The sequence below is a fragment of the Astyanax mexicanus genome, chromosome 1, assembly GCF_023375975.1.
Source record: "Astyanax mexicanus isolate ESR-SI-001 chromosome 1, AstMex3_surface, whole genome shotgun sequence".
NCBI classification, from domain to species: Eukaryota; Metazoa; Chordata; class Actinopteri; order Characiformes; family Acestrorhamphidae; genus Astyanax; species Astyanax mexicanus.
Genome location: NC_064408.1, coordinates 122,757,924 through 122,777,400, shown reverse-complemented (window position 1 = coordinate 122,777,400; position 19,477 = coordinate 122,757,924). Strand labels below are relative to the sequence as shown.

The window sequence follows — 19,477 nt, the reverse complement described above, 5'->3', positions numbered from 1 at the left end:
TTTAAATGTTTCGTATAGATGAGTAGTTGTTGCTTCTCATAATCTGGATTAGAACATTACTCAAATATTCACTATTCACTGTATACCTGTAACTCTACCTCTTCACTACTTTAATTTAACTGATGCTCTCAAACACTTTATTAAGACAAAGTTCATTGAGAAAGTATGGCAGGTGACCTTCAGCTCCAGAGTTCCATCTAGCGGCTGGACGAAGAACTGCAGCTTCCCATAAACACACTCTGCCTAGTTTTTATTTTTTAATATAATAATAATTCACAGACATTTAATAACACTATGGCAATATTGCTTATATTTGCATTTTGTGCTTTTGTTTGATTGGTTTGAATGGCGCTAGTAAAATAAATCCACGATTTTTCATGTTTTTATTTTTATGAATAGCGTTTTTGGTCATGGTTATTACTGCAATTTGCCTAAACGTAAAGTATAAATCAGTCCGATAATGTTTGTTCTGAATAAAAACAGAAATAAACAATCACTAAAAATCAAAAAACTCTATATTTAAACCATTTTAGGCAGCCTGTTTTTTGTATTAATGTATTAATGTATTAATCAAATATTTAATTATATTTACTGTACATTAACGCTAGATACATATTCTGACTAAACATGCAACATTGCATATTACAAATCCAATAATAAAAAAACAGCATGGTTTTTATTTTTTAATAAATTATTCATACTTATTTATTAACACTTTTGCACTGAACGTATTTTACTATTTTAATTTCTACATTGCATTAAAAATCAGTATATAAATGATATAATAATTGAATTGCAAGTTGTGGATTTCTTACCATATACATAAAATAAAATCGTGAGTAAATATTCTTTGTTTTTTATAATTAATTAATATAATTAGTTAATTAATGCTGATTTTTTTTTACTTTTATTTTTTTTAAGTATATACGCGTTTTGTGCTTCTGTTTGATTGGTTGAAATGGCGCTGCAAAAATACTTTTTTCCACGAATTTTTCATGTTTTTTTATACATAAAAATTAATTTAAAAAACAAATAAAACATACAATTATTTTATTTTATTTTATAAATAGCGTTTATAGTCACAGTTATAACAGCAATCTGCTTTAACTTATTAAAGCAGTATTAATCAGTCCGATAATATTTATAAAACTCTGTTATGAATGAAAATCGGAACTAAAAAAGGAATTGATACATGTTTAATGAATAATAATAAAACACATTTACTTTTATATTTTTTACATTATTTTTTTTCAGTTTATCTGATTTTTCAGAAAAGTCTTTTACTTTATTTTTCCGTAAGTTTTACATTAAAGCTTTTAAATCTCAAATTGATTGGTTTGAATTGTGTTTAATATAAAAAAATAAATTTGAACGGAGTTTTCATGTCTTTTTATATACTTTCATGCAAATTAAAACATATTATTATATTTTATTTTATTTTTTATAAACAGCGTTTAAGATAAAAGTCCCCCTGTGGGGGGCGTGGCTTTGGAGCGGAAGTAGTCCTGGGCCCTGGTAGCGGTAGCTAAGCTGTAGTGTTGCAGCAGCTGCTTCTGGTATTTTGCTGGTAAAAACAATCCGAATTCGCGTTTAAACCGGTGTATTAGGTTGCGGATTGAAGCGGAGCATGGGGAAGAAACATAAGAAGTATAAACCGGAGTGGAGGGCAGTAGAAGGAGGTAAGAGTTTGAATTATAAAGCGATTTAAACTGCAGAGCTTTGTCTCCTGCAGCTGATTTACACTATAGAGCTTTTCTAAAGCAGCTTTAATACAGAGAGAGCATTAAAATTACTTTACATTAAACACAGAACAGTTTAAAACATAAAATTATTATTTTATTTTATTATCGTATATCAGATACTGTAAATATTCTAATTCTAATGATCTGAGAGTTCTGATTGGTTCATATCGCTGCATCATATATCAGATACTGTAAATATTCTAATTCTAATGACCTGAGAGTTCTGATTGGTTCATATCGCTGCATCATATATCAGATACTGTAAATATTCTAATTCTAATGATCTGAGAGTTCTGATTGGTTCATATCGCTGCATCATATATCAGATACTGTAAATATTCTAATCCTAATGATCTGAGAGTTCTGATTGGTTCATATCGCTGCGTCATATATCAGATACTGTAAATATTCTAATCCTAATGATCTGAGAGTTCTGATTGGTTCATATCGCTGCGTCATATATCAGATACTGTAAATATTCTAATCCTAATGATCTGAGAGTTCTGATTGGTTCATATCGCTGCATCATATATCAGATACTGTAAATATTCTAATCTTAATGATCTGAGGATTCTGATTGGTTCGTATATCAGGTGCTGTTTTCTGATGCAGGTTCCTCTTCTCCTCTGTTCCTCAGATTATGAAGATAAGCAGCTGGAGAAACCCCTGAAGCTGGTGCTGAAGGTCGGGGGCAGTGAGGTGACGGAGCTCTCCGGATCGGGACACGACTCCAGCTACTACGATGATCGCTCCGACCACGAGCGCCACAAAGAGAAGAAGAAGAAAAAGAAGAAGAAGTCTGAGAAGGAGAAGGACAAGCATGTGGACGATGAGGAGAGGAGGAGGAGGAAGGTAGGAGGAGGAAGATCATGTGATGGGTGGGAGGTGTTAATACAGTGCTTTACAGTGTTTCAGATAGAGCCTGTCTGGATATGTTCTCTTTCCATCTGTATAAAATAAGCCAGAAATGTCCACCAGGGGCGTCGCCTGGCCTGAGCTTCCGGGGCTTTAGCCCCGAATAATTTTCCAGTAGCCCCGAATCGTTTCACTCAGCTCAGCTGTGTGAATGGAAAATCTCTTAACGCCAATGACGGAGACAGTTCAAGGATAAAGTTCCGCCTTTCAGGAGAAACAGCCAATCAGCTTGCTGTGTTTGCGGAGCGCAGTAGGCTAGTAGGAAATAAATATGTAAATAACACTATAATGTGTACTTTAGCTGGAAAATGGAAATAATTGGATGACAAAGGAAAACAATTATTTGCACGGTTTTAATTCAATTTCTCCACTTTTGATTTTAACTATTGATTGTATTTAATAGCCTAAAAGTCATTTTGTATAGCTTTTTGTTTGGCATAAATTTGATAAATATTTTGTTATTTCGCTAAATTCTGATTTCTGCCAATTATTATGTGCATCGATAAACCATGGGAAAGAAGGAGAACAGTGTTTAAATCATATTAATATATTAATATTAATATATATATATGATGTGACATTGCAGTTGCGTACGCTCACATTGCAGTGATGATGCTAAAAACGATATATTGTTTAGCCCTAATCACCATAATTGACCATTTTACATAGAAAAAACTGTGAAAGTGGTTCGTACAGAGTGTTGTAAAAAGTTAAAAGTTAAAAAAGTTCATCGTAAATGCGACAAACAGCACACAGTAACACAGTAACGTGATCAAAAACAGTGTGATTAAAGAGCTGCTTAGTTATCTGACAGCTTCACTGCAGCTCAGCTCACTTCTATGGGTTAATTAATTAATCAGAATCAGAATATTAAAAATGATGACTGTCCTCTGTGTTTTTTTTCCTGTGTTTCTCAGGAGGAGAAGAAGAAGAAGCGAGAGAGAGAGCAGTTAGAAAACGCAGGTAATCCCCCCATAGAGCCCATCACCCTCTCCAAACCCGTGGAGGTGAGAGCCGGGGCCTCCGAGACCAGCGTCATCATCAACAAGAGCAAGGCGAGTCTCTCCTTCACTCCTCTAATCCTCCCTCACTTCACTGATATCCACTGTTATCCACACTAGACCCGGGTTACACGATGAACCGAGCGTTCAGTGTTTGATTCGGTTATTTAGCGTTCGATGCTTTCGGTACTGTATAAAGCCCAGTTACAAGCTTTAAAGGAGTCAAATTAGTAGGTGTGATTTGATTCACTTCGTAAGAAAACTGATTCACAGACACAGAAAATATGATACATCCTGCAAAGAAGCAGAAATACTAAACAGAGCTGTGGCTCAATACATCTGCATGGACCAAGTGCCTGTATATACAGCTGAGAAAACTGGATTTAAAAGATTGAGATTTTGTGCTCCTGGGCTTCCCCTACAGCTGCAGGATGTAATAAATGTATACAGCACTGTCATATATATATATATATATTTTTTTTTTTTACATATATACAGTAGACTGTTATGTACTACATAAATAGTGGAAAATCCACCTGCATGTTAAGCTACTTCTTCCATCAGAAAGTAAAAAGCACCATAAAATAATTAATACCATCATCAGTTTGTCTCTTTTAGCATGAAAAGTTTACTTTATTGTAAATCAGGACTGAAACAAGACATTTCTTCTGTTTCTACAGCTGATAAAACAGCGTGTTTACAGAGTAGCACTGTTAGCCCTCACCACCAAACAAGCACAGCATGAAATAATATTAAAACAAAAACACAGTATCAGTAAAAGCTTTTACAAGCTCCAGACTAAAATATATATTTCAGTTTGGGGCAATTTACTGCAAACTAAGCTTAAAAACAGCCATATTTTACACTTAATTTGATATATTTATCATTTAACTCATTTAACCCCATCGCTAATGCTAATCGCTAATGCTAATCGCTGCTAGCTTCTGCCTGCTAGCCTACAGCTTTAGCAGTTAAAACAAACACTTTAACTCAACTTATACCTCACATATTTACACTCTGGATGTTTTAATAACATTTTAACTCTTATTAACATTTTAAGCTCCTTACAAAACAGAAATACCCACTGATTTACTTATAATCTGTTTTTATCTGGAGCTTCTCTAGTACAGCACAGACGAACAGCACAAAAGAATCGTTCGAATGAATGAATCTTTTGATCAAATCTTTTTAATGATTCAGTTCATCTAAAAGAGCTGCTGTGCCCATCACTACTAGTTAGCTTCTGTAAAGAATTAACCAACTCTAAACAGCGGGTTTTTGTAGTTCTTGTAGAACTGTTAGAACTACATACAGGTCGGAAAGCAGGTCGCAGTTCTGGAAAGAGTCGCAGTTCTCGCGAGCGTTGGTCGTGGCCGCCTAGGAAAACTTAGAGTCTGGTTTGAGCTCAAAGGAGCTCCGGCACAGACACGAGAGCACCGCTATTCCTCCTATTACACCTCAATGCAGCGCTGCAGTGAGTTTCAAGCTGTAATTTTAAATTTTATCCTAGTGTGCCTTTAAATATTTTCACTGTTGTATAAAAATTACTTATCTCTATTTTTGTTGATTTTTAGATTACAACATAATTTGAACAGACAAACTGTCCCTCACACTGTGCCAAAATTTGATTAACAGACCAATAGAAACTCTTCAAAATGACCTGAAATAAACTCTTTTTACATTGACTTCCATTGAAAGTTTAGAAGGTTCTTTCTCTGATACAACAAATTTACAGTTGTGTTTGTTTTTTTCTTCTTCTGCTAAGTATCGTTTTGATATCGATAATCGTGATACTACAGTTGGTATCGGTATCAAAGTCAAAATTCTGGTATCGTGACAACCCTAGACCCAGGTGCGCTTCCCCCGCGGGTCTGGGGCACTTAGTAAAAGCTGCCACAGATTACAATATCCTGTGTGTGTATCGTTTCACTGTACTGCAGGTGCTGGCGGCGGAGGAGAAGGAAAAAGAGAAAGAGAGGGAGAAAGAGAGGGAGAAAGAGAAGGAGAAGGATAGAGAGAAGGATAAAGAGAGGGAGAAGGAGAAGAAGAGGAAGAGGGAGAAGATGGAGAAGATGGAGGCTGAAGCCGAGGTTGAAGAGTTTCAGCCCAGTTTGCAGGGAGACGTGGAGTTGGGAGATCGACCCGTCAGAGCCTGTCGTACTCAGCAGGGTAAGAAAGTGTGTGTTTGTGTGTGTGTGTGTGTGTGTGTGTTTGTGTGTGTGTGAGTGTGTGTTGCGTTAATATGTGTTAATGTGTCTCTTTCTATGATGCAGAAAGTGAGTGCACACCTCGCCAGCAGCTCCTCGAACACTTCCTTCGTCTGCTTCAGAGGTACAGACTGATCATATACATTATATATTTTATAAAATATACATACACATAGAGTATTTATCACCCTATATATTTCTTTTTTTGTCATACTTACGTTTTTCATTTTCATTTTACAGATTATCACACTAACTTTAATATCAGACCAATATAAAAAGCACTTTTAAATGATGATTTAATTTCTTAAACGAAAAAATCTGTCCAACCCAGTCTGGCCCTGTGTGAAAAGTTATTGTCCCCAAGAATCAGCTGTAATTAACCATGATTTTTCATTAGCCACAACCAGACCTGATTACTGCCAGACCTGTAAATTCAAGAAATCACTTACTGTATTATTTGCACTATAAACTGCACATTATTTTAAGGTGCATTTTAAGTGACACTAGTAAGGAACAAGGGTGTCGCCATGTTTTCTTTCTTCCTTCTGGGAAAATTAAAGGATTTAAGTGCAGAAAAAACGTCTCAACACATTATGCCCCGATCTAAAGAAACACAAAACCAGATGAGAAAACAGTTTGTGACCTTAAGCTCAGGCGTGCTTGGGTTCTGCAGCAGGACAATGACCCAAAGCACACAAACAAGTTCACCTCAAAATGGCTAAAAAAAGTATATATAATCAAGTTACATTTGTCTGATATTAAAATGTGTATGATTAATGTAAGTATGATTTTAAAAAAAAGCAAAAACAATACATTATTGTTTCTACACCCACTAATTTTATTTCTATTAGTTGTTTGCTTCTGGGTGCAACTTTTATATATATATATTTATTCACAGCTCTGGAAAAAATGAAGAGAGATCACTTCAGTTTCTGAATCAGTTTCTCTGATTTTGCTATTTATAGGTTTATGTTTGAGTAAAATTAACACTGTTGTTTTATTCTATAAACTACAGACAACATTTCTCCCAAATTCCAAAAAAAAAAAAAAAAAATATATATATATATATTTTTTTTTTATTATTAATGTTATTTAGAGCATTTATTTGCAGAAAATGAGAAATGGCTGAAATAACAAAAAAGATACAGAGTTTTCAGACCTCAAATAATACAAATAAAACAAGTTCATATTCATAAAGAGTTCAGAAATCAATATCTGGTATAATAATCCTGGTTTTTAATCACAGTTTTAATCATGCATCTTGGCATCATGTTCTCCTCCACCAGTCTTACACACTGCTTTTGGATAATTTTTTGCTTTAACACTCCTGGTGCAAAAATCTTCCTCTTGATTATATTCCAGAGGTTTTCAATTTGGTAAAATCAAAGAAACTTGTAATTTTTAAGTGATCTCCCCTGCATTTTTCATTATGTGCTAAGCTTATCCTGTTGCCACATGATCACATGTCTATCTCCTCAGGAAAGACCCCCACGGGTTCTTTGCGTTCCCGGTGACGGACGCCATCGCTCCGGGATACTCTGTCATCATCAAACACCCCATGGACTTCAGCACCATGAAGGACAAGATCACTACAAACGAATATAAAACAGTGACAGAATTCAAGGTAGTCTGAAACACACTTACTGTAGAAGCGCCAGTCTTACATATGTACTGTTTCTGTAAGTGAAGGCTTTTAATTCTCATTTTGAATCCGAAGAAGAGTCATTGCTGAAAATTTTCTCACCCCTGAATTTTTTTTCCAGAAAATGAAGGATTTTCAGTCATTTCTGGGTGCTTTCTGTAGTATGTTTGAGGTCGTTGTCCTGCTGGAAGACCCAAAACCTACGATTCGTGACCTCTGGTGCTCAGGCCCTAATTACTCTATGTATTCTCTGTAATGAAATGCGTTGGTCAGTGTGCCCTTAAAGGACTGATAAAAATCATGATATAATTAAAGGTGTAAATTACTTATTATAATAACACATTTATCACAGTACGATAAAATGTCATCGTCATGTTGCACAGCTCTAATACAATATGATGAATCCAATATGATGAAGCACTGCTGGAGCAGTATTAGCATTAGCCGCTAACCAAGCTTAGCACTAGTTTTTTTTTTGCCGTTCAGAGGTGAGTATTAACGGCCTGTAGTCTGCTGCTAATCCAGGCTAGCACTGCTGGAGCAGTATTAGCATTAGCTCCTAATCACACTAAATGATAGCTCTTTTGCCATTCAGAGGCGACTATATCAGACTGTAGTCTCCTGCTAACCTCGGCTAGCACTGCTGGAGCAGTGTTAGCATTAGCTGCTAACCATGCAAAACGCTAGCTCTTTTGTTTTTCAGATATGAGTATTATTAGACTGTAGTCTGTGTGTTTACCGTGTTAAAATAAGCTACATGGGATAAATCGCTAGCTGACATCACCCTGGCTTACCGGAACTCTCAGGCTTCCTCAGTGTAGCTCTGTCAGGCGGCATTAGCCACTAACCGCTAGCAGTTAGCCGTTAATGCTAATTCTCCAGCTTTAGTGGAAATCTGGAAATCTAAGCTTACTGTAACTTAACAAAAATAAAGTGTTTTACTCACCCAAATAAACAGTTTTCAGAAAAGAAATCTGTGTAGATTAACATCCAGCACTTGATTAACTTTAAAATATATATAAATATATATATATATATATATATATATATATATATATATATATATATTTAAGAATTACAGTTTTGTTTACTTAGCTTAGCTTTACAGATCTCACAACCCTGCAGCAAGATCTACTGAATTAGAAGGAAAACTTGGCCACACCTCTGTTCCTTGCTAGTGTCACGTAATCCGCTAGCGCTATCTAGCCGCTAGTTAGCCACTAGTTAGCGGCTAATGCCACCCAACAGAGCTACTCTGAGGAACCCTGAGTGTTCTGGTTAAGCCACGGCGATATTAGCTAGCGGTTTGTCCCAGGTAGCTTGTTTTAACAGGGTAAACACACAGACTACAATCACCTCTATATACCTCTATATACTCACCTCTGAATGTCAAAAGATCTAGCGCTTAGCGCTGTGGTTAGCGGCTAATGCTAATGCTGCTCCAGCAGTGCTATCCGAGGTAAGCAGCAGGCTACAAGCCGATTTTACTCACCTCTGAATGGAGAAAGAGCTAGTGCTTAGCGTCTAATTAGCGGCCAATGCTAATGCTACTCAAGTGTTTAAAGGATTTATTAATTATTTTTAGTGCAAAAAATGTTTAATGCGTTGTTGTTTGTGGTGTTTCTGATATTTAGGGCGACTTTAAGCTGATGTGCGACAACGCCATGGTGTACAACCGGCCGGAGACGGTCTACTACAAAGCTGCTAAGAAGCTTCTCCACACCGGCTTCAAAATGATGAGCAAAGTAAAGCGTTTTAGGTTTTAGTGATGCTGTACATCTTTTATCTGTTATCTGTCAATCATCCATCGTCCATTGTTACCATTTTCACTTTCATTCTCTTCATCTTTCAGTGTTCTCTCACTTCCTTTAATTCGTCTTTAATTTGGATCATTTTTTTGAAAAAATCATTTAAATTATTTTTGTCATTTCTTTTTTTTTTTGCGCTTGCTTTTTTTTCTCCTTTTCTTTCCTCAGATGATTTAAGAGTGATTTTAAAAGTTGCTCTTAAATCATCGTTTTTTTCTTCATTAGTTGCGAGTTTTTTTGAACAGAGCCTTTTTTTGAGTTGACCCGAGCCATGTTGTGTTTTGGGTTCCCGCGCTCCCCATGCTTTGGGCCGGCGCTCAGGCCCGGCGCTCAGGCCCGGCGCTGGAGGAGTAAACGCGTGGCTGCGGCTCTGTCTCTGCTCTGTTCGCAGGAGCGGCTCTTAGCTCTGAAGCGCAGCATGTCTTTCATGCACGACATGGATTTCTCTCAGCAGGCCGCCATACTGGGCGACGAGGACATGGGCGGCGACGAGGCCGTCCCCGAGATCGTACCCGTCCACCCCGAGTCCGCCAAGAAATCCAAAAAGCAGCCGGCTAAAGAGCCCGTCATCAGGTAATCACCGAACTCTAAACTGTCTGAATTAGAGATGCATGAAGACCAATACTGATATTAGGGTTGGGAATCTCCAAGCACTTTGGAGCACTTTATGATTTAATTACGACTCAGAGGTCTGCAATGCAATTATTTAAAAAATGATTAGCGCTGCATCTTGGTAGTACATTATCTGTAGCAATCCATAATAAATGAACTTCAATTTTATTTCCATTTTAAAACTCCATTTTATTTTTTATGTATATTAAATCAAATGAAAGCAATATGGCAAGGAGAGCACACATTCCAGAGAAATAAAAACTGAAAAAAATTAACATCTGCAGACAGGAGAGTCCATATGCTGGGTCACTTCCTATGGCTGCATTAAATACAGGGGTTGGACAATGAAACTGAAACACCTGTCATCATTTTAGTGTGGGAGGTTTCATCATGGCTAAATTGGAGCAGCCTGGTGTTCAATCTTCATTAATTGCACATTATTGCACCAGTAAGAGCAGAGTGTGAAGGTTCAATCAGCAGGGTAAGAGCACAGTTCTGCTTTAAATATTGCAATGCACACAACATTATGGGTGACATACCAGAGTTCAAAAGAGGACAAATTGTTGGTGCACGTCTTGCTGGAGCATCTGTGACCAAGACAGCAAGTCTTTGTGATGCATCAAGAGCCACGGTATCCAGGGTAATGTCAGCATACCACCAAGAAGAACCAACCACATCCAACAGGATTAACTGTGGACGCTGTAAGAGGAAGCTGTCTGAAAGGGATGTTCGGGTGCTAACCCGGATTGTATCCAAAAAACATAAAACCACGGCTGATCAAATCACGGCAGAATTCAATGTGCACCTCAACTCTCCTGTTTCCCCCAGAACTGTCCGTCACCACTATAAATTACTGTGCTCTAAAACCAGGTGTTTCAGTTTCATTGTCCAAACCCTGTATGTACTCCGTAGTATACTGCAAAAAATCTGAGAAAATACTTCTAAGAACATACATCTGAGAACATCTAAGAACACCCGATTCTGTTGCAATAGAAGTCAACGTGTCACAAGTTAGAGCGATAGTAATACCTAGTTTCTTGTGTTTCTGCGTGACTTTAGCTTTGGTTGTGTTGGAAAAAAAGGATGGGGATCGCTGTATCAGTAGCTGCTGCTTTTATTATATACCTGTGGACACGGAAGAGATTCAGGAACACCTGAGTTTAGTGATTTTTAAAGACATTTTAGAGAGAGAGAGAGAGAGAGAGGCTTCAGAGCTTGCTCCACTCCTTCGTTTCTTTGGTTTTACTATGAGTGAATGGAGGAGCTACTGAGCTCTGAGTTTCCCCTTCTGAAGTCTCCATTGCTCCACCACCTGCTCGCGTTCAGTAAAACTGAGCCGGATCCTCTTTTAGAGGCTGTACATGAGACGGAAGTACGTAAAGACGTGTGACATGACCAGAAGAAGAACTCCTGAAAAAAGTGACCCGACACCCCAGTTTTTAGAATGAATATATTATAATATATTGTGTTTAGCAGGGATGGTGGTTTCAGCACACTGGTTCCATTAAACAAAATATTTTATCCATATTCTTCTCCACTCAGAAATGCTTCTGCTTTAGTTTAGAAACACAGTAATACAGACTGACACTTTAATTTATAGAGGTGTGTATTTGGTGTGTGTGTTATCTGCAGTGATCTGTACGAGTTGGAGGGGAACGCCTGTAGTCTGACGGACAGCACGGCGGAGGAACACGTCCTGGCTCTGGTGGAACACGCGGCCGACGAGGCGCGAGACCGCATCAACCGCTTCATGCCCAACTCTAAGGTAAACGACTTCAGACGATACATCCGCCCCCATGCTTCACAGTTGGCACGATGTTCTTTATATGCAATACATTAGCACTCACACCCAAAACTAATCTAGCCTCTTTAGGTGTTTCTCTAACATGATTAAAATGAAAACATTTTTTTTTACCCTTATATTTTTGTACGTTTTTCATAGCGAACACATCTGTAGAAATGCTCTGATAACTAATAAATTACATGCAAATAAATAAAATGAAACATTTTCATTGCAATGTTTTATATATTTTGATTTATTTTAATTTTTCTACTATTTTAACTATATATCAAGATTTTTAACGTTAATTCTTTCAATAGTAATCAGAACCTGTCTGTCTTTTTCTTTCTGCCTCTGTCTATCTATATCTGTCTCTGTATGTCTGTTTCTGTCGATCTCTGTTAATCTTTGTCTGTATGTTTCTGCCTCTCTGTCCGTCTGCCTGTGTCTCTGTCTGTGTTTATCTCTCTGTCTGTGTCTCTGTCGCTTTCGTGTCTGTGTTTGTCACTCTCTGTTTGTGTCTCTCTGTCTGCATCTCTGTATGTATCTCTCTCTATGTCTCTTCCTGTGTCTCTTTCTGTGTGTATGTCTCTCTGTCTCTGTTTGTCTTTTTCTGTCTCTCTGTCTGTGTTTTTTCTCTATCTGTGTCTGTGTCTCTGTCTGTTGATATCTGTCTCTCTTTCCCTGTGTCTCTCTGTCTCTGTTTGTCTTTTTCTGTCTCTCTGTATGTATATGTCTCTCTGTATGTATATGTCTCTTTGTCTCTGTCTGTCTGTATCTGTATCTCTGTCTGTATATGTCTCTTTGTCTCTGTCTGTCTGTATCTGTCTCTCTGTCTGTCTCTCCCTCTGTGTCCGTTTCTCTCTCTGTCTGTCTGTCTCTCTGTCTGTGTATTTCTCTCTCTCTCTGTCCCTGTCTCTCTCTCTCTCTATCTTTCTCTCTTTCTGTCTGACTCTCTGTCTCTCCCTGTGTCTCTCTGTCTCTCTGTCTATCTTTCTCTCTTTCTGTCTGACTCTCTGTCTCTCCCTGTGTCTCTCTGTCTATCTTTCTCTCTTTCTGTCTGACTCTCTGTCTCTGTCTCTCTGTCTATATCTGTCCCTCTGTCTGTCCCTCCCTCTGTGTCCGTTTCTCTGTCTGTCTGTCTGTCTCTCTGTCTTTCTGTGTATTTCTGTCTCTCTCTCTCTCTGTCTCTCTCTCTGTCTGTCTGTCTCTCTGTTCTCAGGTTGGGTATCTGAAGAAGGAAGCTGATGGATCTCTGATTTATAATGTAGTGAATCAGCAGGACCCAGAGGCTGAAGGTACAACAGAACGATCACAGACCAGCACAGCTCCTTATCTACAACCCAGAACATGTCTCACTGCTCTACCTGTCTCTCTCTCTCTCTCTTAAAAAGTGTATTTGTTTTTATCATTATTTTTCAGATGAAGAGACTCATGCTGTAGATTTAAGCTCACTGTCTAATAAGCTTTTACCTGGACTCACCTCACTGGGCTTTAAAGACGACCGGAGACACAAAGGTGCGAATAATTCAAGTTTAATTGTTATATTAATGGACATATAGAATTATAGTGATGGGCTAATCCACTGTTTTCAGTAAACTACAATACACCACTGTTATTATTATCAGTGATATTGTAATAGTGTAATGTATAAATCACATTCAGTCCAGATTATTACAGAGATTTTATTGATTTACTTTAATTCATTGAAGAGATCTTAAGTACGACATTAATTAAGTATATTTAAGCCTGATCTTTGATTTATTTGATTATTTGAATATCTGTATTTTGTTTAAAGCTGATTTTTCTGCTGTTTGTGTTTCAGTGACGTTCCTGAGCAATGCGTATAACACTCAGACTCTACAGAATAACTCCATCTACCCTGAGCTTCTGCCGGAGGAGATGGAGATGCTGTACTCGGCGTATGGAGACGAAACGGGCGTGCAGTGTGCTCTCAGGTACCACATGACCTCCAGCATTTCCCATTTCCTGTTAGATGATGAGATTAAATTTGTTGGTGTTACTGTTTAAAAAATACACAATTTCAGAAAAAGAATTGAATCATACTGAACGTAGTAAAACATGGTGGTAGTGTGTGATTAGTGTGATTAGTGTGATTAGTGTGATGATCTGGAGCTGCTGGAATAGGAACTTGCTGTAACAGATGGAAGCAGGAATTCTGCTGTTTAACAGAAAATCCTGAAGGAGAATCATAATCTGTCCATCTGTTCCTTAGTGACCTCAAGCTCAGGAGTACTTGGGTTCTGCAGCAGGACAATGACCATGACAGGACAATGGTCCAGCCTCCGACAAGAAAAAAGGCACAAAAATTATTGCTTTAACGGCCCTAAAAATACTTATTAAATGTGTTTTGTATTAAATATACTTTTTTCTTAACTAAATATTGATAGATAGATAGATAGATAGATAGATAGATAGAGAGTAAATATGGTATAAATATGAGAAATTCTTGGCCGTTTCTGTGTGGTAAAAAAGGAAATGCGAAAGGAACCAACAGTTCAGAGAGTAGATGCTTTAGGACGAGGTCACTAATAGGTCCAGACCTTGTCCAATGCGGACCCAAACCAATAAACTACAGAGAAGGATTTAATTGTGACAGTGTTCATTTAAAGCAGTGTAACTTTTCTCGTTCACACTGCACGCGGCGTCGCTCTCAATCGCTTTCTCCACCTTTCTCTCGCCGCTTTGGGGCGTGGTCGTTTATCTGCCACCAGCAAGAATGTGTAGAGTTGTAGTTTAGTGCTGTGTATGAACCAGACGCTGTTTTTTTAACCGGCCGGTGAACCCTGTTAAAACATCCAGTTCAGCCTGTGGTGTGTGTTTAGCGGCGCGGGAAACGCGCAGAACAGTCACGTGTGCCAATCAGATCTGTGCAGACAGCTGCCCCAGCTGGTGAATTGGGACGCGACCGGGAAAAAGCGCTTTTATAAAGAGATAGGGAGCCCGAGAAGGGGCGGAAACTGAAGACACGTCGAGCGTGAGAGAGAAACAGGGGAGGAATGTAAAAAATGTCTGTCCAGAGAGACATTTTATTATTATAATATATATTTTTTAATAATATAATATATAATATAATATATCATAGTTCAAACAACATCACAGGTCAGATGTTTCATACATATATATATATATATACAGTGGTAAGTGGCTAATGCTGCTCCAGCAGCAGTGTGTGTCATCAATTCAGTTGCGTTGTTCCTCTGTAACTTAAATAACGCTCATACCACATTTTAGTACAAATCCATGTAAATGTAAATGTTTTAAAAGGATTAGTTTTACATTTTGTTGTAATCCTGCATAATAAAATAAGTGTTTGGTGTTTCAGCCTCCAGGAGTTTGTTAAAGACTGTGGCGGTTTCACCAAACGGCTGGTGGACGATCTGTTGGACAAAATGACGGGAGGTGATCACTCTAAAGCCGTCTTCCAGATCCGACAGGTACTGCAGCTCACTACTGATCACTAAATCACCACTACATCACCACACACCTGCCTGAAACTGTGTGCAGGTGTTTGTCTAATTTTAATTTAAAATGTGGTTTCTGACAAGAATAGACAAAAATGCAGATTAAGTTCTAGCTATGATTGAGGCTTTTTGAGGGTGTTTTCACATCAGCACTATTTGTTTTGGTTAAAACAGACTCGGGTTGGTTTGTACTTTAGGTATGGTTTGTTTTAGCAGGTGTAAAATCACTAAACGCACTTTGGTTCGCACCAAAACAGACACTGTGAGACCCGTGAGAGGGAATATGGTCTCGATCCAGTTCCAAACAAACTCTGCAGCGGTCTGCTTAAACGTGATGCGACCCCGATATGACCTGATTAACAAATAAACTATTTTAATTTGACTTAAACAGCTGTTCAGGAGCAGTTTAACCTGATTTATTTCCTCATTATTACTATGGCTGTAAACAAACACTATGTCTGCTGCTGCTCCATGATAAACTGATAAACCAGTGAATTCAAGCAGTGAATTGAACACGTGGAAAGCCATTTCTCCAAGCTAATATATTATCATTTCACATTTGAATAAATTGACAATAATATTGTTTATTATAATACATTTCTGGGACAATATATCGTCCAAACAGTTATCGTGACAGTGTGAAATTAGTGTGAAACAGATTTCAGAAGGCTAACATAGTGGATAAGTGAGTCCTAAAGTCCTGAATGTAAATGTAACGTAAATATAACGTCTTTATTGATCAGCTGCTTCTGGGTTCATTATTTCTGGGTTAATTAGATTTTTCTCTTTGTTTTTTCTCCTCAGAAAAGGAACCTGCCTGTCGACGAAGCGAAGGCTGGTTTGTGTAACATGCAGGTAAATATATCTATATTTAAAAACATTAAATTTATATTAATCCCTGTCTATCCATGCTGATTATAGGCTGATAATCGGCTGATTATCCATGCTGGTAATCTGCTTAATAACGGCTGGTTATCGGCTGGTTATCAGCTAGTCATCTGCTGATTATCCATGCCGATTATCGGCGGATTATCGGCTGATTATCGGCTGATTATCTGCTGATTATCCATGCTGATTTTCCTGTTGATTATCGGCTGATTATACATGCTGATTATCTGCTTAATAAGGGCTGATCATCGGCAAGTTATATTCTGATTATCGGCTGATTATCTGCTGATTATTGACTGATTATCAGCTGATTATCCATGCTGATTGTCTGCTGATTATCTACTAACTACCCATGCTGATTATCTGCTGGTTATCAGTCGATTATCCATGATAGTTATTGGCTGATTATCCATGCAGATTATCGGCTGATTATCAGTCGATTATCCATGCTGATTATCGGCTGATTATCTGCTGATTATCGGTTGATTATCCATGCTGATTATCTGCTGATTATCCATGCTGATTATCTGCTGATTATTCATGCTGATTATCTGCTGATTATCGGCTGATTATCTGCTGATTATGGGCTGGTTATCCATGCTAATTGTCTGCTGATAATGTTGTGTGTACTGTGTGTGATGTCAGGGTTCAGATGAAGGTGTGATGGAGGGCGGATCAGTTCTGGACTTCATGTCTCTGAAGAATTATCCGGACATGTCTCTGGACATGCTGAACCCGCTGTGTAAGATCTCTCTGTATATTTGAATAAATCTCTGTATCAGACTGGTATTAAATCACAGCTGGGTTAAAGGTTATGATCACATGTTCACACTCTGTATACGGCCGCGTTTCCTGCAGCGGGGAAGCCGGTGAAGAAGGAGCCGGAGCACGAGGAGGGTCACCAGCACTTTGAGGACACGGCTAAGCTGCTGCAGGAGTTCCAGGACGCTGCGGTGGACAGGGTGGGCTCCAGACCCTCCTCCAACCTGTCCTCGCTCTCCAACGCCTCTGAGAGAGACCCCCACCATTTAGGTACAATATACAGAATTAAAAACCCTCCATGTTTAATGTGATGCTCAGCGGTTATTAACCTTCTTACTGTTGTTGGGGTTATTAGTGGGGTTTTGTGTTGTTTGTGGGGGCTACTGTAATTCTTAAAAAAACTGTTTATTTAGGTGAGAAAAGCTATTTTGTTTACTTATATATACACTATAATAAACTTAAAATTCTTACTTTTTAAGTGTTAAAAGATAGATATAACCAATAGAGGCATTACAGTATTAATATCAGCCATAATTCCCTTCTTTTTCCAGTTAACAAATTCAGTTTAGTTTGCGTTCATATAATCTTCCAAGTTACAGTATTAGTATATGTAAACAGAACTATAGTTACTGCTCTTGAAGTTTATTTGCACCTCGTATCCAGAGTTTTAGGCAATTTTATCACTTGGGTTGAATAAATGATTCTGTACCCAGGACCGATTCTGGGCTCATCTGGGGGGCGAAAGGAACGTTTTCTCTGAGTGAATAATTGCTGTTGGCTGTTGTTTTTCTATTTTACTTGGATTAAAACATTCATATAGTGAGGAACAGCAGCAGAAGCTCCTCAGATAAAGTGCTGTTCTCATTGTGAATAAGGGTCTCCACCAGTGGGCAGCCATTTGAAGAGAGAACCACTGCTTTTTGTTGTTATTTCTGTCTTTCTGTCTTTGTTTAAATGAAGTTACTAAACAGTATTATGGCTTGGCTTTGTTACTCTGTCCCTGGTGATGCTACAGTATTGTCGTTAGCATGCATAATTTTTTTTTGTTAACTTTCAATGTAAATCAATGTACAAACTTGTTATTCTGAATCTTTTTGGAGTATTTTAACAACATTTGATCGTGTTTTTTTTACGTTTATGTTTCTAATAACTGTTTACTGACTCTGACGTCTCTCTTTTGTGAACAGGAAGCCCCTCCCACCTGGGAGTTGGAGATCACTCTGAGATGGTTCACGACCCGTACGAGTTCCTCCAGTCGCCAGAACCCGGTTCCACAGCGAACAGCTGATCCGGCGCGCGGCGTTCTCTCGGCGGATTGGTGTAAATGGACTGTGATTTAGTGCTGTATGATTAATGTGCCTGTAATCGTGAGCTTGTACAGATTTGCTGCACTTTGTACAATAAACGCTCCTCAAGACTTTTGTACACATCGACTCGTTCCAGTCTTTCTTCCAGTGTAAACGACTTTAAAACAACCAAACACACCTAAATAAATGCCTCTACAATGTTAGGATTTCCTCAGATAAAATAGATAATATAAATCAGATAACAATATAAATAATATTATATGTATAAAACTTATTTCTGAGTTTATTGCATTAAATTAACTAGATCAAAATTGGATGTAATTAAAGACAATTCTGTAGATATATACTGTATTTTTCGCACTATAAGGCATACTTGATTATAAGACTCATTATGCGACACTAGTAAGGAACAGGGGTGTCGCCATGTTTTCCTTCTAATTCTAACTCCTTCTAAATCTTCGGTAAAGTTAAGCTAAGTAAACAAAACTGTAATAAAAAGTTAAAAGAGTGCTGGATTTTAATATACACCGATTTCTCTGCTGAAAACTGTTTATTTGGGTGAGTAAAGCGCTTCTTTTTATTTACAGTAATCTTAGATTTCCAGATTTCCACCGATAATACCTTCTGAACGGTAAAAGAGCTAGCAATTAGCATGGTTAGCGGCTAATTCTGCTCCAGCAGTGCTAGCTGGGGTTAGCAGCAGGCTATATTCAGATATTCTCACCTCTGAACAGTGAAAGAGCAGGAGTTTTCAGGGAAGTTACTCTGGCCACGTCACGCGTCTTTACGTACTTATGTCTCACGTACAGCCTCTAAAAGAGGATCCGGCTCAGTTTTACTGAACGCGAGTGGCTGGTGGAGCAACGGAGACTTCAGAAGAGGAAACTCACAGCTTGGTAGCTCATTCACTCACAGTAAAACCAAAAAAAGAAACAAGGTTCGAAGCTCTATCTGCATAGCACTGTTCTAGAAGAGCGCCTCTTCTGAAGTTCATGCATAAGAAAGCTTGCACCCTAGACACTTAGTGTTCGCTCTTTCGCTGCTCAGAGGTGAATATATCGGTCCAGTAACTGCGGCTAGGCTTAGTGTAAATCTGGAAATCTAAGCTTACTGTAAATAAACGGAGGCACTTTACTCACACAAATAAACATTTTTTTTGGAAATTGAAAACCTCTGGAATATAATCAAGAGGAAGATGGATGATCACAAGCCATCAAACCACCAAGCTGAACTGCTTAAATTTTTGCATCAGAAGTAAAGCAGCATAAAGTTATCCAAAAGCAGTGTGTAAGACTGGTGGAGGAGAACATGATGCCAAGATGCATGAA

The 19,477-nt window shown here is 38.1% G+C and overlaps 1 protein-coding gene across 3 annotated transcripts; it reads left to right on the top strand.

The window, feature by feature from the left end:
* The first annotated feature begins 1,497 nt into the window (after positions 1-1,497).
* On the top strand, positions 1,498-18,269 carry brd9 (bromodomain containing 9). Of its 3 annotated transcripts, none has more exons than XM_022685384.2 (17): positions 1,498-1,679; positions 2,380-2,594; positions 3,575-3,712; positions 5,599-5,827; positions 5,932-5,989; positions 7,345-7,489; positions 9,142-9,252; positions 9,770-9,888; positions 11,560-11,692; positions 12,930-13,005; positions 13,130-13,225; positions 13,533-13,665; positions 15,054-15,165; positions 15,997-16,047; positions 16,726-16,822; positions 16,939-17,112; positions 18,030-18,269. In XM_022685384.2, exons 1-17 carry the CDS (start codon positions 1,628-1,630, stop codon positions 18,128-18,130), a joined length of 2,040 nt encoding a protein of 679 aa, XP_022541105.2. In that variant the 5' UTR covers positions 1,498-1,627; the 3' UTR covers positions 18,131-18,269. The 3 variants fall into 3 exon arrangements, with proteins under 3 accessions (XP_022541105.2, XP_022541104.2, XP_022541102.2); XM_022685383.2 differs by having other exon boundaries at positions 9,767-9,888; XM_022685381.2 differs by having other exon boundaries at positions 9,707-9,888.
* Positions 18,270-19,477: the final 1,208 nt, after the last annotated feature.